The sequence below is a fragment of the Trichosurus vulpecula genome, chromosome 6 (assembly GCF_011100635.1).
Source record: "Trichosurus vulpecula isolate mTriVul1 chromosome 6, mTriVul1.pri, whole genome shotgun sequence".
Lineage (NCBI taxonomy): Eukaryota > Metazoa > Chordata > Mammalia > Diprotodontia > Phalangeridae > Trichosurus > Trichosurus vulpecula.
In genome coordinates this window covers 68,444,638-68,457,629 of record NC_050578.1, presented here as the reverse complement: position 1 = coordinate 68,457,629, position 12,992 = coordinate 68,444,638, and the positions used below count along the sequence as shown (strand labels likewise).

At 37.0% G+C, this 12,992-nt stretch overlaps 1 protein-coding gene across 5 annotated transcripts in view; it reads left to right on the top strand.

Annotated features, from left to right (window-relative positions):
• The window catches only part of HERC3 (HECT and RLD domain containing E3 ubiquitin protein ligase 3), a 112,067-nt gene that overhangs the window by 69,101 nt on the left and 29,974 nt on the right, over positions 1–12,992 (top strand). For all 5 annotated transcript variants that reach the window (XM_036763112.1, XM_036763109.1, XM_036763111.1 and 2 more), the window contains 2 exons: positions 11,184–11,327; positions 11,905–12,071. In XM_036763112.1, the coding sequence (XP_036619007.1) occupies positions 11,184–11,327; positions 11,905–12,071 (311 nt within the window). The remainder of the gene's footprint in view (positions 1–11,183; positions 11,328–11,904; positions 12,072–12,992) is intronic.

Genomic DNA, 12,992 nt, shown 5'->3' with positions numbered 1-12,992 from the left:
CATAGAACTTTATCCACTGTGACACTTAGCTACCTCATCATCATCATCAGGAATTCTAGAGGGAATATCATGAGATAAACAGCCTGGGAGTGTTCTATTATATTTTGATTATCTGAAAAGAAAGTATGAGGAAGTATATACTGGGAGGGGGTGGGGAAGGAGGGGAAAATAAGAATGGAGAAAATTATCTCACGTAAATAGAATAAGAAAGTAGAAATCTGTGTAACAAGGAGGAGGAAATGAGGAGTGACACTTAAAACTCATACTCATTTGAACTGGTCAGAGAGGAAGGGATGCATGCGCACACTTTTGGGTACAGAATTAGATTTCATCCAACATGGAAACAGGAGGGAAAGGTGTTAAGGGAATGGAAAGGAGGGTAGATAAGAAGTAGAGTAGATTAAAGGAGGGTAGTCAGAGCAAAGCAAACTCTTAAAGAGTGGGGCAAGGGAAAAAAGAATAGGATAAAAGGAAATACACAATTAGCTATCATAAATATGAATGTGAATGGGATGAACTCACCCATAAAATGAAAGAGGATAGCAGAAAGGATGGGAAACCAGACTCTGGCAATACTGATATTTACAAGAAGCCGCCTCTAAGAGGCTGGAGCAGAATCCGTTATTCTTCAGATTAAGTAAAAAAGGCAAGGATAGCAGTTATGATTTAGAAAAAGCAACAGCAAAAATAGAAACAAAAGAGATAAAGAAACTACATTGTGCTAAAAGATACCATGGACCTTAGGTGCCATTGTATTAATATCAATATTAAACAGATGCACCAAATGTCATCTAAATTTCTAAAGCAAAAAAAAATAGCAAATTCCTAAAGGAAAATTTAAATGAGTTATAGGGAAAAGTAGATGGCAAACCTATTTAGTTTACTACCCCTCTCAGATCTAGAAAAATATAACAACAACAAAAAAATGAAAGACCTGAATAGATTTTAAGAAAAGTTTGATGTGATAGATGTCTGAAGAATATTCAGTGGGAATATAAATGTTATCTCAGCTGTGCATGGCACCTTCACAAAATTAACATTAGGGTTAATTAGGGCATTAAAAACTCACAAACATGCAGAAATGCAGAAATACTACATACACCATTTACTGACCATAAGGCAATAAAAACAACCTTTATTAAAGGGCCTTTGAATTTAAATAACTTGTCTATGTGAGTCTAAGAACAAATGATAGAAACAATAATCTCCTTAAAATAATGAGACAGCATCCCCCAAATTAGGGGAAATCAGCCAATGAACTACTTAGATGTTTATATCTCCAAATGTTTTCAGAAAGAAAGCAGATCAACAAATTGAGCATACTACTAAAACAAACAAACCTAGAAACCCAACAAATTAAAAACCAACAATTAAACACAAAAATGGAAATGTAAGTTGAGTTTCCACTTCAAACTCGTTACATCAGTAAAGTTGACAAAAAAGGAATATGTCAAATGTTGGAGGGGCTGTGTGAAAACAGGTATACAGATGATGGAGCTTGAAATTGGTTTGCTATTCTGGAAAACAATTTGAACTATGTCAAAAAAGTAAGCCTGTGGCCCAGTTATACCTCTACTATAACTTTGTGCCAGAGATATCAAAGAGGGAGAGCATTGATATGTACAAAAATATTAATAGCAGCTTTTTTTGTAGTAGTAGAAAAGACCTGGAAATTAGTGGGGCTCCTATTAGTTTGGGAATGACAGCAATTATGCAATAGAAATGTAATAGGATATATTGTGCTATAAGAAAATATGAGGAAAACAGTTTCAAGGAAACCTGGGAAGACTTATCCAAACTTATGCAGGGTGAAATGAGCAAAAGCAGGAGAACAACTTATACAGTAACAGCAACATTGTATAAGTTAATGATTTTGAAAGATTTTTCAATTATGATCAACTGTGATTCCAGAGAATGTTACCCACCTCTTGACAGAAAGAGGATGCACTAATATGCAGAATGAGACACAAATTTTTGGAAGTGACTGATATTGAGATGTGTTTTGCTTAAGTATGCTTATTTGTTCAAGAGCTTTGTTTTTATTTTTTCTTTTCCAGTGGGAGAAGATAATATATTTTTAAATGAAAATACAATAAAAATTTTATATTGAAATTAAAGTAATTATAAAAGTGTATGGTTTCAAAGACACTTTGTAAGGCCTGTGTAACTGATACAGAATGAAATAGTCAGAAGCAGAATATTTATTCACTATCAACAATATTGTAAAGACAAAAAACTTTTTAAGATTTTAGAATTTTGATCAATGAAGTGACTAGTCAGAATTCCAAAGAACTTCAGATTCAGGCAAGCTACCCACCTTTTTGTGAAGAGTTTATGGATTCAAGAGAAGGAGACACATATTTTTGGACATGGCTAATGCAGAAATTTGTTTTCCTTAGCCATACTTACTTGTTGCATGGGTTTTCTTTTCTGATTAGTGAAGAGGGAACTAGAAGGGAAAGAAACTAAAAACTTGTTAGTTGAAAAAAAATTAAGGGAAGGCTGAGCCAAGATGGTGGAGTAAAGTCAGGGACTCCCTTGCGTTCTCTCAAAGTCTCATCTAAGCAACTTTAAAATAGCACCTCAAATCAAATTCTGGAGTGGCAGAACCAACAAAAGGTCAGGATTAAACACTTTTCCAGCCCAGGCCAACCTAGGAGGTCTGCAGCAAAGGTCTGTCTCAGTGAGGTGGTGGTCAGACCAGGAGCCCAGCATAGAAGATGCTGCATTGAGGTGCCAACAGCAGGCATTGGAAGCATTTCATTAATGGCATCAGGAGCTTTGGGAGCTCTCAACCCACAGATGGTAAGGAGGTTGGAAAACTGGTTAGAAGGAGATTACAGGGAACCCTTTGCTGCCACTGAGTGCAGGACTCTGTCACATCGCCCATACACAGTTCCAGGTCATAGTCGTAGAGCTAAGAGGAATATTAGCTTATGAGTGCTTATGGCTGCAGGGGTGCAAGGGCCCTGCTCACAGTTCCAGGGTGGAGAAGAGTGCTTGTGGTCACTCACAGACCACAGCAGAGGCCAGCAGAACAATGACCAGACTTCTAGATTGTACCACCTTGGAAGAACCAAAAACCTGCAGACCCTCAGAGCTATCACTGAAAATATCAGCAAGAAAGGCCTGAAGCTTGGGACAGTGCCTCCTTCCACCCTGGGAGCAAAGTCCAACTTTAATATGGAGTTATAAATCAAGAAATGGTTGGAAAAATGACCAAACAACAAAAATGGTTTTGATGATGGAATATTACTATGGTAACAGGGAAGATCAAGACACAATCGGAAGACAACTAAGTTGAAACAATTCCATGCAAAGCTTCAAAGAAAAATGTGAGTTGGTCACAAGCCCAAAAAGAATTCCTAGAAGAGCTCCAAACAGATTTTAAAAATCAAATAAGAGAGGTAGAGGAAAATTTGGGAAAAGAAATCAGTAATGCAAGAAAATTATGAAAGGAGAGTTAACAGCTTTGTAAAGGAGGCACAAAATATTACTGAAGAAAATAAACCTTAAAAAAACAGAATTGGTTAAATGGTAAGACAGGCACAAAAATCCACTGAAGAACTCTTTAAAAAGCAGAATTGGCCAAATGGAAAAAGAAGTACAGAAATTCATTGAAGAAAAGAACTCCCTAAAAAGTAGAATTGGTGTAATGGAAAAGGAGGTACAAAAGTTCACTAAAGAAAATAACACCTTAAAAAGTAGAATTGGGCAAGGGGAGGCTAATGACTCTATGAGATATCAAAAAACAATAAAACAGTCAAAAGAATGAACAAATAGAAGAAAATATGAAATATTTCATCGGAAAAAAGTGCCTGGGAAAATAGGTTGAGGAACTAGGAGAAGCTATTGTAATATTGTAAGTAGCCAGAAAGAAAAAATTGAACTAGCATGGAGTTACAATCAGAATCACATAAGATTTAGCAGCTTCTATATTAAAGGATCACAGGACTTGGAGTGTAATATTCTGAAGGGCAAAGCAGCTATGATTACAACCAAGAATCACCCATCCAGCAAAACTGAGTTTTGGGGGGAAGAGGAGGGAATGGATATTTAATAAAATAGAGGACTTTAAAACATTCCTGATGAAAAGACCAGAGATGAATAGGAAATTTGATTCTCAAAACAAGACTCAAGAGAAGCGTAGACATAAAGGAGAAATCATTAGGTATCCAATTAGGTTCACCTATTTATATTTTTACATGGAAGATGATACTGGTAACTGTAAATAACATTATCATTTTTAGGACAGTTAGAAGGAGTATCCATAGAGGACACAGGTATTAATTGACTATGATGGGATGATCCCCCCAAAATAAAAAAATGGGGTGAGAAAGAGGGATAAATTGGGAGAAGGGGAAAGAGGTAGAATGTAGTAAATTGTTTCACATTATAAAAGCACAAAAGGGAAGGGCTTTTACAGTGGAGGGGATGATGGGAGGTGTTGGGTAATACGTGAACTTTATTCTCATCAGAATTGACTCAAAGAGGAAATGAAATATACACTCAGTTGAGGATAGAAATTTACCTTTTTTCAGCAGTACATGGCACCTGCACAAAAATGGACCATATTATTAGGTCATAAAAGCCTCACAACTAAATGCAGAAAAGCAAAGATATTAAATACATCCTTTTCAAATCATAATGCAATAAAATTTACATTCAGTACAGGGCCATGGAAACATAGATTAAAGATTAATTGGGGGAGGGGAAACAATAATCCTAAAGAACAAGCGGATAAAAGATTATAGAATCAGTAATTTAATTAAAGAGAATAACAACAATGAGAGAACATACCAAAATTTATGGGATACAGCCAAAGCAGTACTTAGGGGAATATTTACATATCTAAATGCTTACTTCAGTAAAATAGAGAAAGCACAGATCAATGAATTGGGCAGGCAACTACAAACTAGGAAAAGAACAATTTTTAAAATCCCTCATTAAACACTAATTTGGAAATCCTCAAAAATCAAAGATGAATAAAATTGAAAGAATGTCATTGAACTAATAAATAAAACTAGGAGGTGGTTTTATGACAAAAAAACAATAAAATAGATAAATCATTGGTTAATTTGATCAAAAACAGGAAAGAAGAAAAACAAATTACAAAAATCAAACATGGAAAGGGCAAATTCACCACCAATGAAGAGGAAATTAAAGCAGTTATTAGGAGTTATTTTGCTCAGTTATATGACAATCTAAGGGAAATGAATGAATATTTGCAAAAATATAAGTTGCCCAGATTAAGGAGAGGAAATAGAATATTTAACTAACTCAGTCTTAGAAAAATAAATTGAACTAGGGCCAGATGGATTAATGAGCAACTTCTACCAAACATTTAAGAACAATTCATTCTTACTATACCAACTATCTGGAAAATAGGCAAAGAAGAAATGCTACCAACTTCCTTTTTACAACACAAATATGGTGCTGATACATAAACCAGGAAGAACAAAAACAGAGAAAGAAAACTATAGAACAAATAACCTAATGAAGATTGATACAAAAAATTTAAATAAAATACTAGCAAGGAGATTACAGCTATATATCATGAAGATCATAATACTATGACCAAGTAGGATGTCTAACAGGAATTCTGGGCTGGTTCAATGTTAGGAAAACCATCAGCATAGTCAACCATATCAATACAACAAGAAACATACGACTATCTCAATAGAAACAGGAAAAGCTTTTTTTTTTTTTGGAGTGGAAAAGGCAGGGCAATTGGGGTTAAGTGACTTGCCCAAGGTCACACAGCCAGTAAGTCTGTCAAGTGTCTGAAGTCAGATAATGAACTCATATCCTCCTGACTCCAGGGCCAGTGCTCTTCTCACTGTACTACCTACCTGCCCCCAGGAAAAGCTTTTGAAAAAAAAAACCCAACACATTCCTATTAAAAACTCTAGAAATCTTAAAATGGTAAGTAGTCTCTGCCTCAAACCATCAGCAAACAGAAGTCTTCTCATTAAGTTCAGGGTGAAGCAAGGATGCCCATTGTCACTACTATTATTCAATGTTGTACTAGAAATGAGAGCTACAGCAATAAGAAAGGAAAAAAAATGAGTTAGAATAGGCATGAGGTGATATGGTGGTATACTTAGAGAATCCTAAAGAATCAATTTTAAAAAACCGGTTGAAATTAACTTCAGCAAAGTTGCAGAGTATAAAATAAACTGACATAAATCCTTGCCAACAAAGTCCAACAGCAAGAGATAAGAGAAATTCCATTTAAAATAACTGTAGACAATATAAAATACTTAGGAATAGCTGCCAAGACAGACTTGGGAACTATATGAGCATGATTACAAGACAGTTTCACACAAAGTCAGATCTAAACAATTGGAGAAATGCTAATTCCTCATGGGTGACAGTTCTACCTAAATTAATTTAATTATTCAATGCCATACCAATCAAACTACCAAGAAATTGTTTTATGGAATAGGAAAAAATAATGCAATTAATCTCAAAGATCCAAAGGTCAAGAATATCAAAGGAATCAATGAAAAAAATGTGAAGGAAGGTGGCTGAAACTATAACAAAATGCTAATTATCAAAAACAATCTGGTACTGATTGAGAAATAGAGTGGTAGACAAGTGGAATAGATTAGGTATGTAGAACATACCTGTAAGTGACCATAATAATCTAGTGTTTGATAAATGCAATGATTGAAGCTTTGGGGACAAGAAGTAATTTTTTGACAAAAATTGCTGGAAAAACTGGAAAGCAGTTTGGCAGAAACTAGGTATAAACTAACATCTCACACTGTATACCAAGATAAGGTCAAAATGGGTACATGATATAGAAGTAAAGGGTGATATCATAAGCAAATTAGGTGGGCATGGAATTTCTTACTTATTGGCTAATATGACAGAAAGGGAATGTGGAAAAATTGGGACACTAATGTACTGTTGGTGGAGTTGCGAACTGATCTAAACATTCTGCAAAGCAATTTGGAACTATGCCCAAGGGATTATCAAGTTGTGCATACTCTTTGACCAGGCAATGCCACTACTGTATGTACCCTAGAAAGATTATAGAAAAAGGAAAAGGATCTCTATGCACAAAAATATTTATGGCATCTATTTTCATGGTGGCAAAGAATTAGAAATTTAGGGGATGCCCATCATTTGGGGAATGACAAAAAATTGTGGTATGTGATTGTGATGGATACTTATTGTGCTATAAGAAATGATGAGCCAGATGCTTTCAGAAAAACCTGGAAAAACTTACCTGAACTGATGTAAAATGAAGTGAGCAGAACCAGGAGAACAGTGTACACAGCATCAGCAATATTGTACTATGATTAACCTTGAATGGCTTAGCTTTTCTCAGCAGTACAACGATCTAAGACAATTCTGAAGGACTTAAGATGAAGAATGCTATCCAACTCTAGAGAAAGAACTCATGGAGTCTGAATGCAGTTTAAAGCATAGATTTTTTTTTAACTTTCCTGTTTTTTGCAACACAGCTAACATAAAAATATATTTTACATGATTGCACATGTGTAATCTATATCAAACTGCATTCTCAAAGAGAGAGAGAATTTGCAATTCAAAATTAAAAAAGTTAAAAATTGTTCTTACATGTAATTGGAAAAAATAAAAAAAATTGAAAAAGTTTAAAAGGTAAAAAAAGAATTGTTGAGAATGCACATCTAGATTTATGAGCTATCTGCATAAAAATGCTAATTGAATCCCTGGAATTGATGGAATTATAAATCATTCAAATCAATAAGCATTTTAAGTGCTTCCTCTGCTAGGCACTGAGGATACAAATGCAAAAGTAAGACAGTCTGCTGTCAAGTAGCTTGCCTTTCACTGGGAGCAGGGTACAGTATATTCATAGGTTTGTAAATATAGGATATATAAAAATATATATACATAAACATACACACACATATGTGTATGTATATATATACACATATGTGTGTGTGTGTGTATCTATATAAAATAATTCCAAATCCATGTCAGAGAGACACTTGGTTATTAACAAGGAACTACCAGATTAACAACTATGTTTGTGACCAAAGACTTTGCTGGAAGTGACTCTTGAACTGAACCTTGAAGGAAGCTGTGGTTACTAAGGGAAGGAGAGTATATATTCTGTGTTATTTCTTATACAGACCCAGGTGGGATTTGGAATGTCATACAGGAGGGACAGTAGTTAGTCTAGTTTCACTGGAATATATATATATATATATATATATATATATATATATATATATATATATATCTGTATATATCACATGAAGGAGTAATGGGTAAGCATCTTGAAAAGACCAACTGAAGAGAGATTGTGAAATGCTTTAAGTGCTAAATACAAGAATTTATAGTTAGCAGCACAACAAGCTATTGAAGCTTGTTGAGTAGAGGAATGACTTGTCCTCTAGGAATATCAAGTGAGAAAACATGTAGAGAGAAAGAAAAAAGCCAGGTACAGAGCGTTAGGATACATTCACTAAAAGAAGATGGAATGTGGCAGAACGAACAGTCAGACTGGTAGGAAAATCAGGAGAAGCAGTATTCTGAAAATCAAGGGATGGGGGAGTATTGAGGAGGAGGAGGAGAAAAGGTGCTGAGCCAGGTGCTACAGAAAGGTCATAAAAAGGGTGAGGCCCAAGAACAGGGATGGGGACTCTGTGGCCTTAAAGTCACATGTAGCCCTCTAGGTCCTCAAGTGTGGCCCTTCAACTGAATCCAAATTTCACAGAACAAATCCCCTTAATAAAAAGATTTATTCTGTAAAACTTGGACTCAGTCACAAGGCTCCACCCCAAGACCTACAAGGCCACATATGACCTTGAGGCTGCAGGTTCCCCACCCCTGCCCAAGAACAAGATTTAGCATTTGAGATCATTGGTGACCTTGGAAGGAACAGTTGTAGTTGAGTGGTGGAGTCAGAACCCATAGTACAGAAGTGAGTGGGATGGAAGGAGATATGGAGTCAGTGAATATGGGCAGCTTTTTCTAAAAGGTGTAATGAATGGGAAAAGCAATAACTGTAGCTTGAGGAGGTGATAATTAAGTATTAATTAAGTATATTTAAGTATTTTAAAGTTTAAGAAGATCTACACATACTTTTAGGCAGCTAGGAGAGATCCAGAAGCTTAAAAAGTGAAAAAGGATGATGAAAGGGAGGCAGGGGGAGGTCCTACTTGTGTTGGGAAAGGGGAGATTAGGAGCAGAGGAGGAGTTTCCTACAAAAGGACAGTCTCTTTCTCTGAGACTGAAGCAGAGGGGATATTGGGAACTAATGCTGAGGGGATTTGAGGTAGAGAATTTGGCAGAAGAAAAACACTCATGACTTATGGTGTGCTTTCTCCTTAGAAGCCAGGGTGGAAGGTGCAAAGATGCAAAGAAGCTCATTGGGGCTCTGTAATGGTAATCAGGGCAGAACTTTTTGCTTTTCTTCTCTTTTGGGATGCTAAGGCTATCAAGTACCTTTAATAAGTCTTGCCTTTGTTTGAATGGGGCAGGTAAAGTGGGATCTTTTTGTTTTGGAGTGTTTCTCAGTACTAAGGCAATTGGGAGTCATTGATATGTATATGATATGGTGTTAGTGATTGAAGAACTTTCCCAAACCCTAAATGGTAAGTTGGCCCCAGCCCTCAGGGTCCTGAATAGGGTATAAGAGCTCTGAGGTTGGTGTTTTGCCTTTGGGGGCAAACTCATTGAAAGAGTGTTGGTGACAAGACTCTGGGCAAGCTGTTGAAATAGCTCCCCACCCTGGCTTTGATAACCCAGATGTTGTTGCTTCTCTGGTAACTATGTATTGCTATGGATAAACTGGTTTGTGTTATTTTCTCTGTTTAAAATGTATGCTTGTAATTTCTGTTTGTATTTGCTCTAAAGTTTAGGGGGCTGACCTTTTTCCCCTGAACTAAGTGAATGATATATGTATGTTTAATTAAACTGAGATTGTTAATCCCTTAAAGTTGCTTTCCTTAGAAACACAGGTCAAAGCATCTGTGTTGGCAGCCCCTCTGTGTGCTGGTGTTATTGGCCTTACACAGCCACAGCAGCTGGTAGCCACATTGTTGTTACAGGCTCATGTGAGGAAAAACTTTCTAACCATTAGAATTCTCTCAAAGTGGAATGGGCTGCTTTGAGTGATAGTGACTCCCTTCACTAGAAGTTTTCAGGCAAAGGCTAATTGGCCACTTTATGGATATGTTGTAGAGCAGATTCTTGTTCAGATACAGGTTGGATTAGAAGGGCTCTGAGGTCTCCAACTCTGAGATTCTTTGATTCCGTTCCTGTACTCTCCTCCCTTCTATCTTGCCTTCTATATTCATCACTATTATGAAGCACTTGAGTCACCTCTTCCTAGAAACATTTCCCAGTGCCAATCATTCCTTTGTGTTCCACGACAGTGTTGCTTGCTATCTTGTATGGACCTCTGTCTTTGTAAACCAATTTAACCCTTCTTCGATGTTCATCTTAACTCTCCAAATTTATTGAAAACTCTTTAGAAGCATTAGCTACAATTAATTTTTGTAACCCCATTTTATAATTGCTGATTAATTGGTGCTTATTGGATGAATGGAAAACTTCCTAACAATTAGAACTGCCCAGTAGTGGACTAGGCTACCCTGACGGGTGATGGTTTCCCCATGAGTAAAGGTCTTTAATCAGAGGTTGGAAGACCACTTGTTTGGTATGCAGTAGGATTAGTTCCGTCATGTCTGACTTTGTGACACCATTCAGGGTTCTTGGCTAAGATACTAGAGTGGTTTACCATTTTCTTCTCCGGCTCATTTTTCAGATGAGGAAACTGAGGCAAAACAGGGTGAAGTGACTTGCCCAGGGTCACACAACTAGTGTCTGAGGCCAGATTTGAACTCCGGAAGATGAGTCTTCCTGACCCCAGGCTCAGCACTCTATCCACTGCACCATCTGGCAGCCCTTGTGTTAGGAGGGATTCCTTTTTGGTTTGATTTGGGCTAAATAGTTGCTGAAATGTCTTCCAACTCTCAAATCCCGAAATTCTGCAGATGAATGGAACTTCAGCTGAGTTTTTCAACGCAATAAGCAAAATGGGTAGTTTCAGGCAACACTACACAGAAATACCAGTGTCATCTTCTCTTTCTTCTCCCTTCCTGACTTTTCCCCCAGTAACTTCAAAGTTGCTATCAGATTTCACCTTGCCATGGACCTTACTTGTCATGTTTTTTCAGGTGATCTTTGATGGTGAAGAAGCAGTGGATGCTGGCGGGGTCACAAAGGAATTCTTCCTTTTGCTCTTGAAGGAACTTTTGAATCCTATCTATGGGATGTTTACCTATTATCAAGATTCAAACCTCTTATGGTTTTCTGACACGGTAGGTCAGCAATGTCACAGTAAAACAAATTGGATATTCAACCAAAGTAAGGCATGGCACCATGTTTGTTTTTTCTCTTTTCAGGCCCTTTTGTCAGTCTTTGATCTGGTGACCTTGGCCATGACAAAAATGATAAGGATACGAGCTATAACATTCTTTTACCTAGTATGTCTGTACTTTAGAGCTCAGAGGAATCCTATGTCAGTCATTCTGTTATTATCTTCCCATAAGTGATATTAGTCAAGCCTCATCCCTGCTTAACTGATGGGGAAACTGAGTCAGAGCCATGAAAGAGACTTATTTAGTAGAGAGTGGTAAAAATATGCCTTTTGATTAGCTAGATGTACTGGCTTTGCTGTCATTGTGCTATCCCTCACTTCGTTATCCAAACTGATTTCTTAACTTAGACCACATAACATCACCTGGAAGATACTTTAACATTTGAGACATCACTTTAGGCAGCTGTCAAATGTAAATGAGGCCTCTTATTAAAAACAATTATTTTGAGATAGATGGTACTGATTTGAGAGCTTCAGACATTGCCTTTTTTTGAAGTATTAACCTTTATTTTTAAAAGTGTTTTGTAGAGCACAACTGGTTTCACCTGATTGGTATCATCTGTGGACTAGCTATCTACAATTTCACTGTGGTAGATCTTCACTTCCCCCTGGCTCTCTACAAAAAATTACTGAATGTAAAACCTGGCTTGGAAGATTTAAAGGAGCTGTCACCTACTGAAGGAAGGTATAAAATAGAAATAAGCAGGGTATGGGGGTTAGTTCTTCTTCCTTTTGAAACTTGGATCACCGTAGGTGAAAGTGAAGATATGTTGGTTGATTTAAGTTTATTGAATTGTTTTTTGTTCCTTATGTCTGAACTCTGTCATGTGTGCATTATATACACTATACTACACTAGGGTAGCTAGCTGTACAACTAACCAGCCACCATATTGACTCTTCTCATGGAGGAAGACAGAACAAAAGGGATGTAATGGCTGTCCAGAAATGGAGAATGGACTCCGATGGATCTTAAAAGGCATATATAGGGAGCAATTCATATGCGCCTTTGGCTTTGGCTGTGAGGTGTGGGATAGAGGACAAAGCTATTCGAATGCTATTGCTTTTAGAGTCCTCAACCCTATTCTTGAGTCATTTTTATTGATTAGAGATTTCCTGCATCCAACTATGCAAGAAAAATAGGGTCTTAGCCTGGATGAATTATCACCTTAATGCTTTCTAAAAATAGGGTTGATAGTCCTGGTACTTACCAAAAAGAATTATTGGTTTTAAGAAAAATGTTATAAAGAAATGACCTACTGGCCATAGTGGATGTCTATTATCCCACTATTGAGGAAGTTAAGACTGGTAGATAACTTGAGCTCAGGAGTTCTGAGAGACAGTGAATTTGAAGCTTGTCACTAAAAGTTCACCAATATGGTGAGCCTTTGGGAGCATGTGCAGCCTAAGGAATAGTGAACTGGTCCAGATTGGAAATGGAGTAGAACAAAGCTTCCATGCTGCTGTGTAATGGGATCAAGCTTGTGAGTAGCCATTGCACTTCTAGTCTGGGGAAGATGAGAAAATCTGGTATCCAAAAAAGGGGGAGAAGAAGGGAGGGAGAGGAGAAGGGAAGAAGGAAGGAAAGGAAAAAGGAAAATGAAGAAAG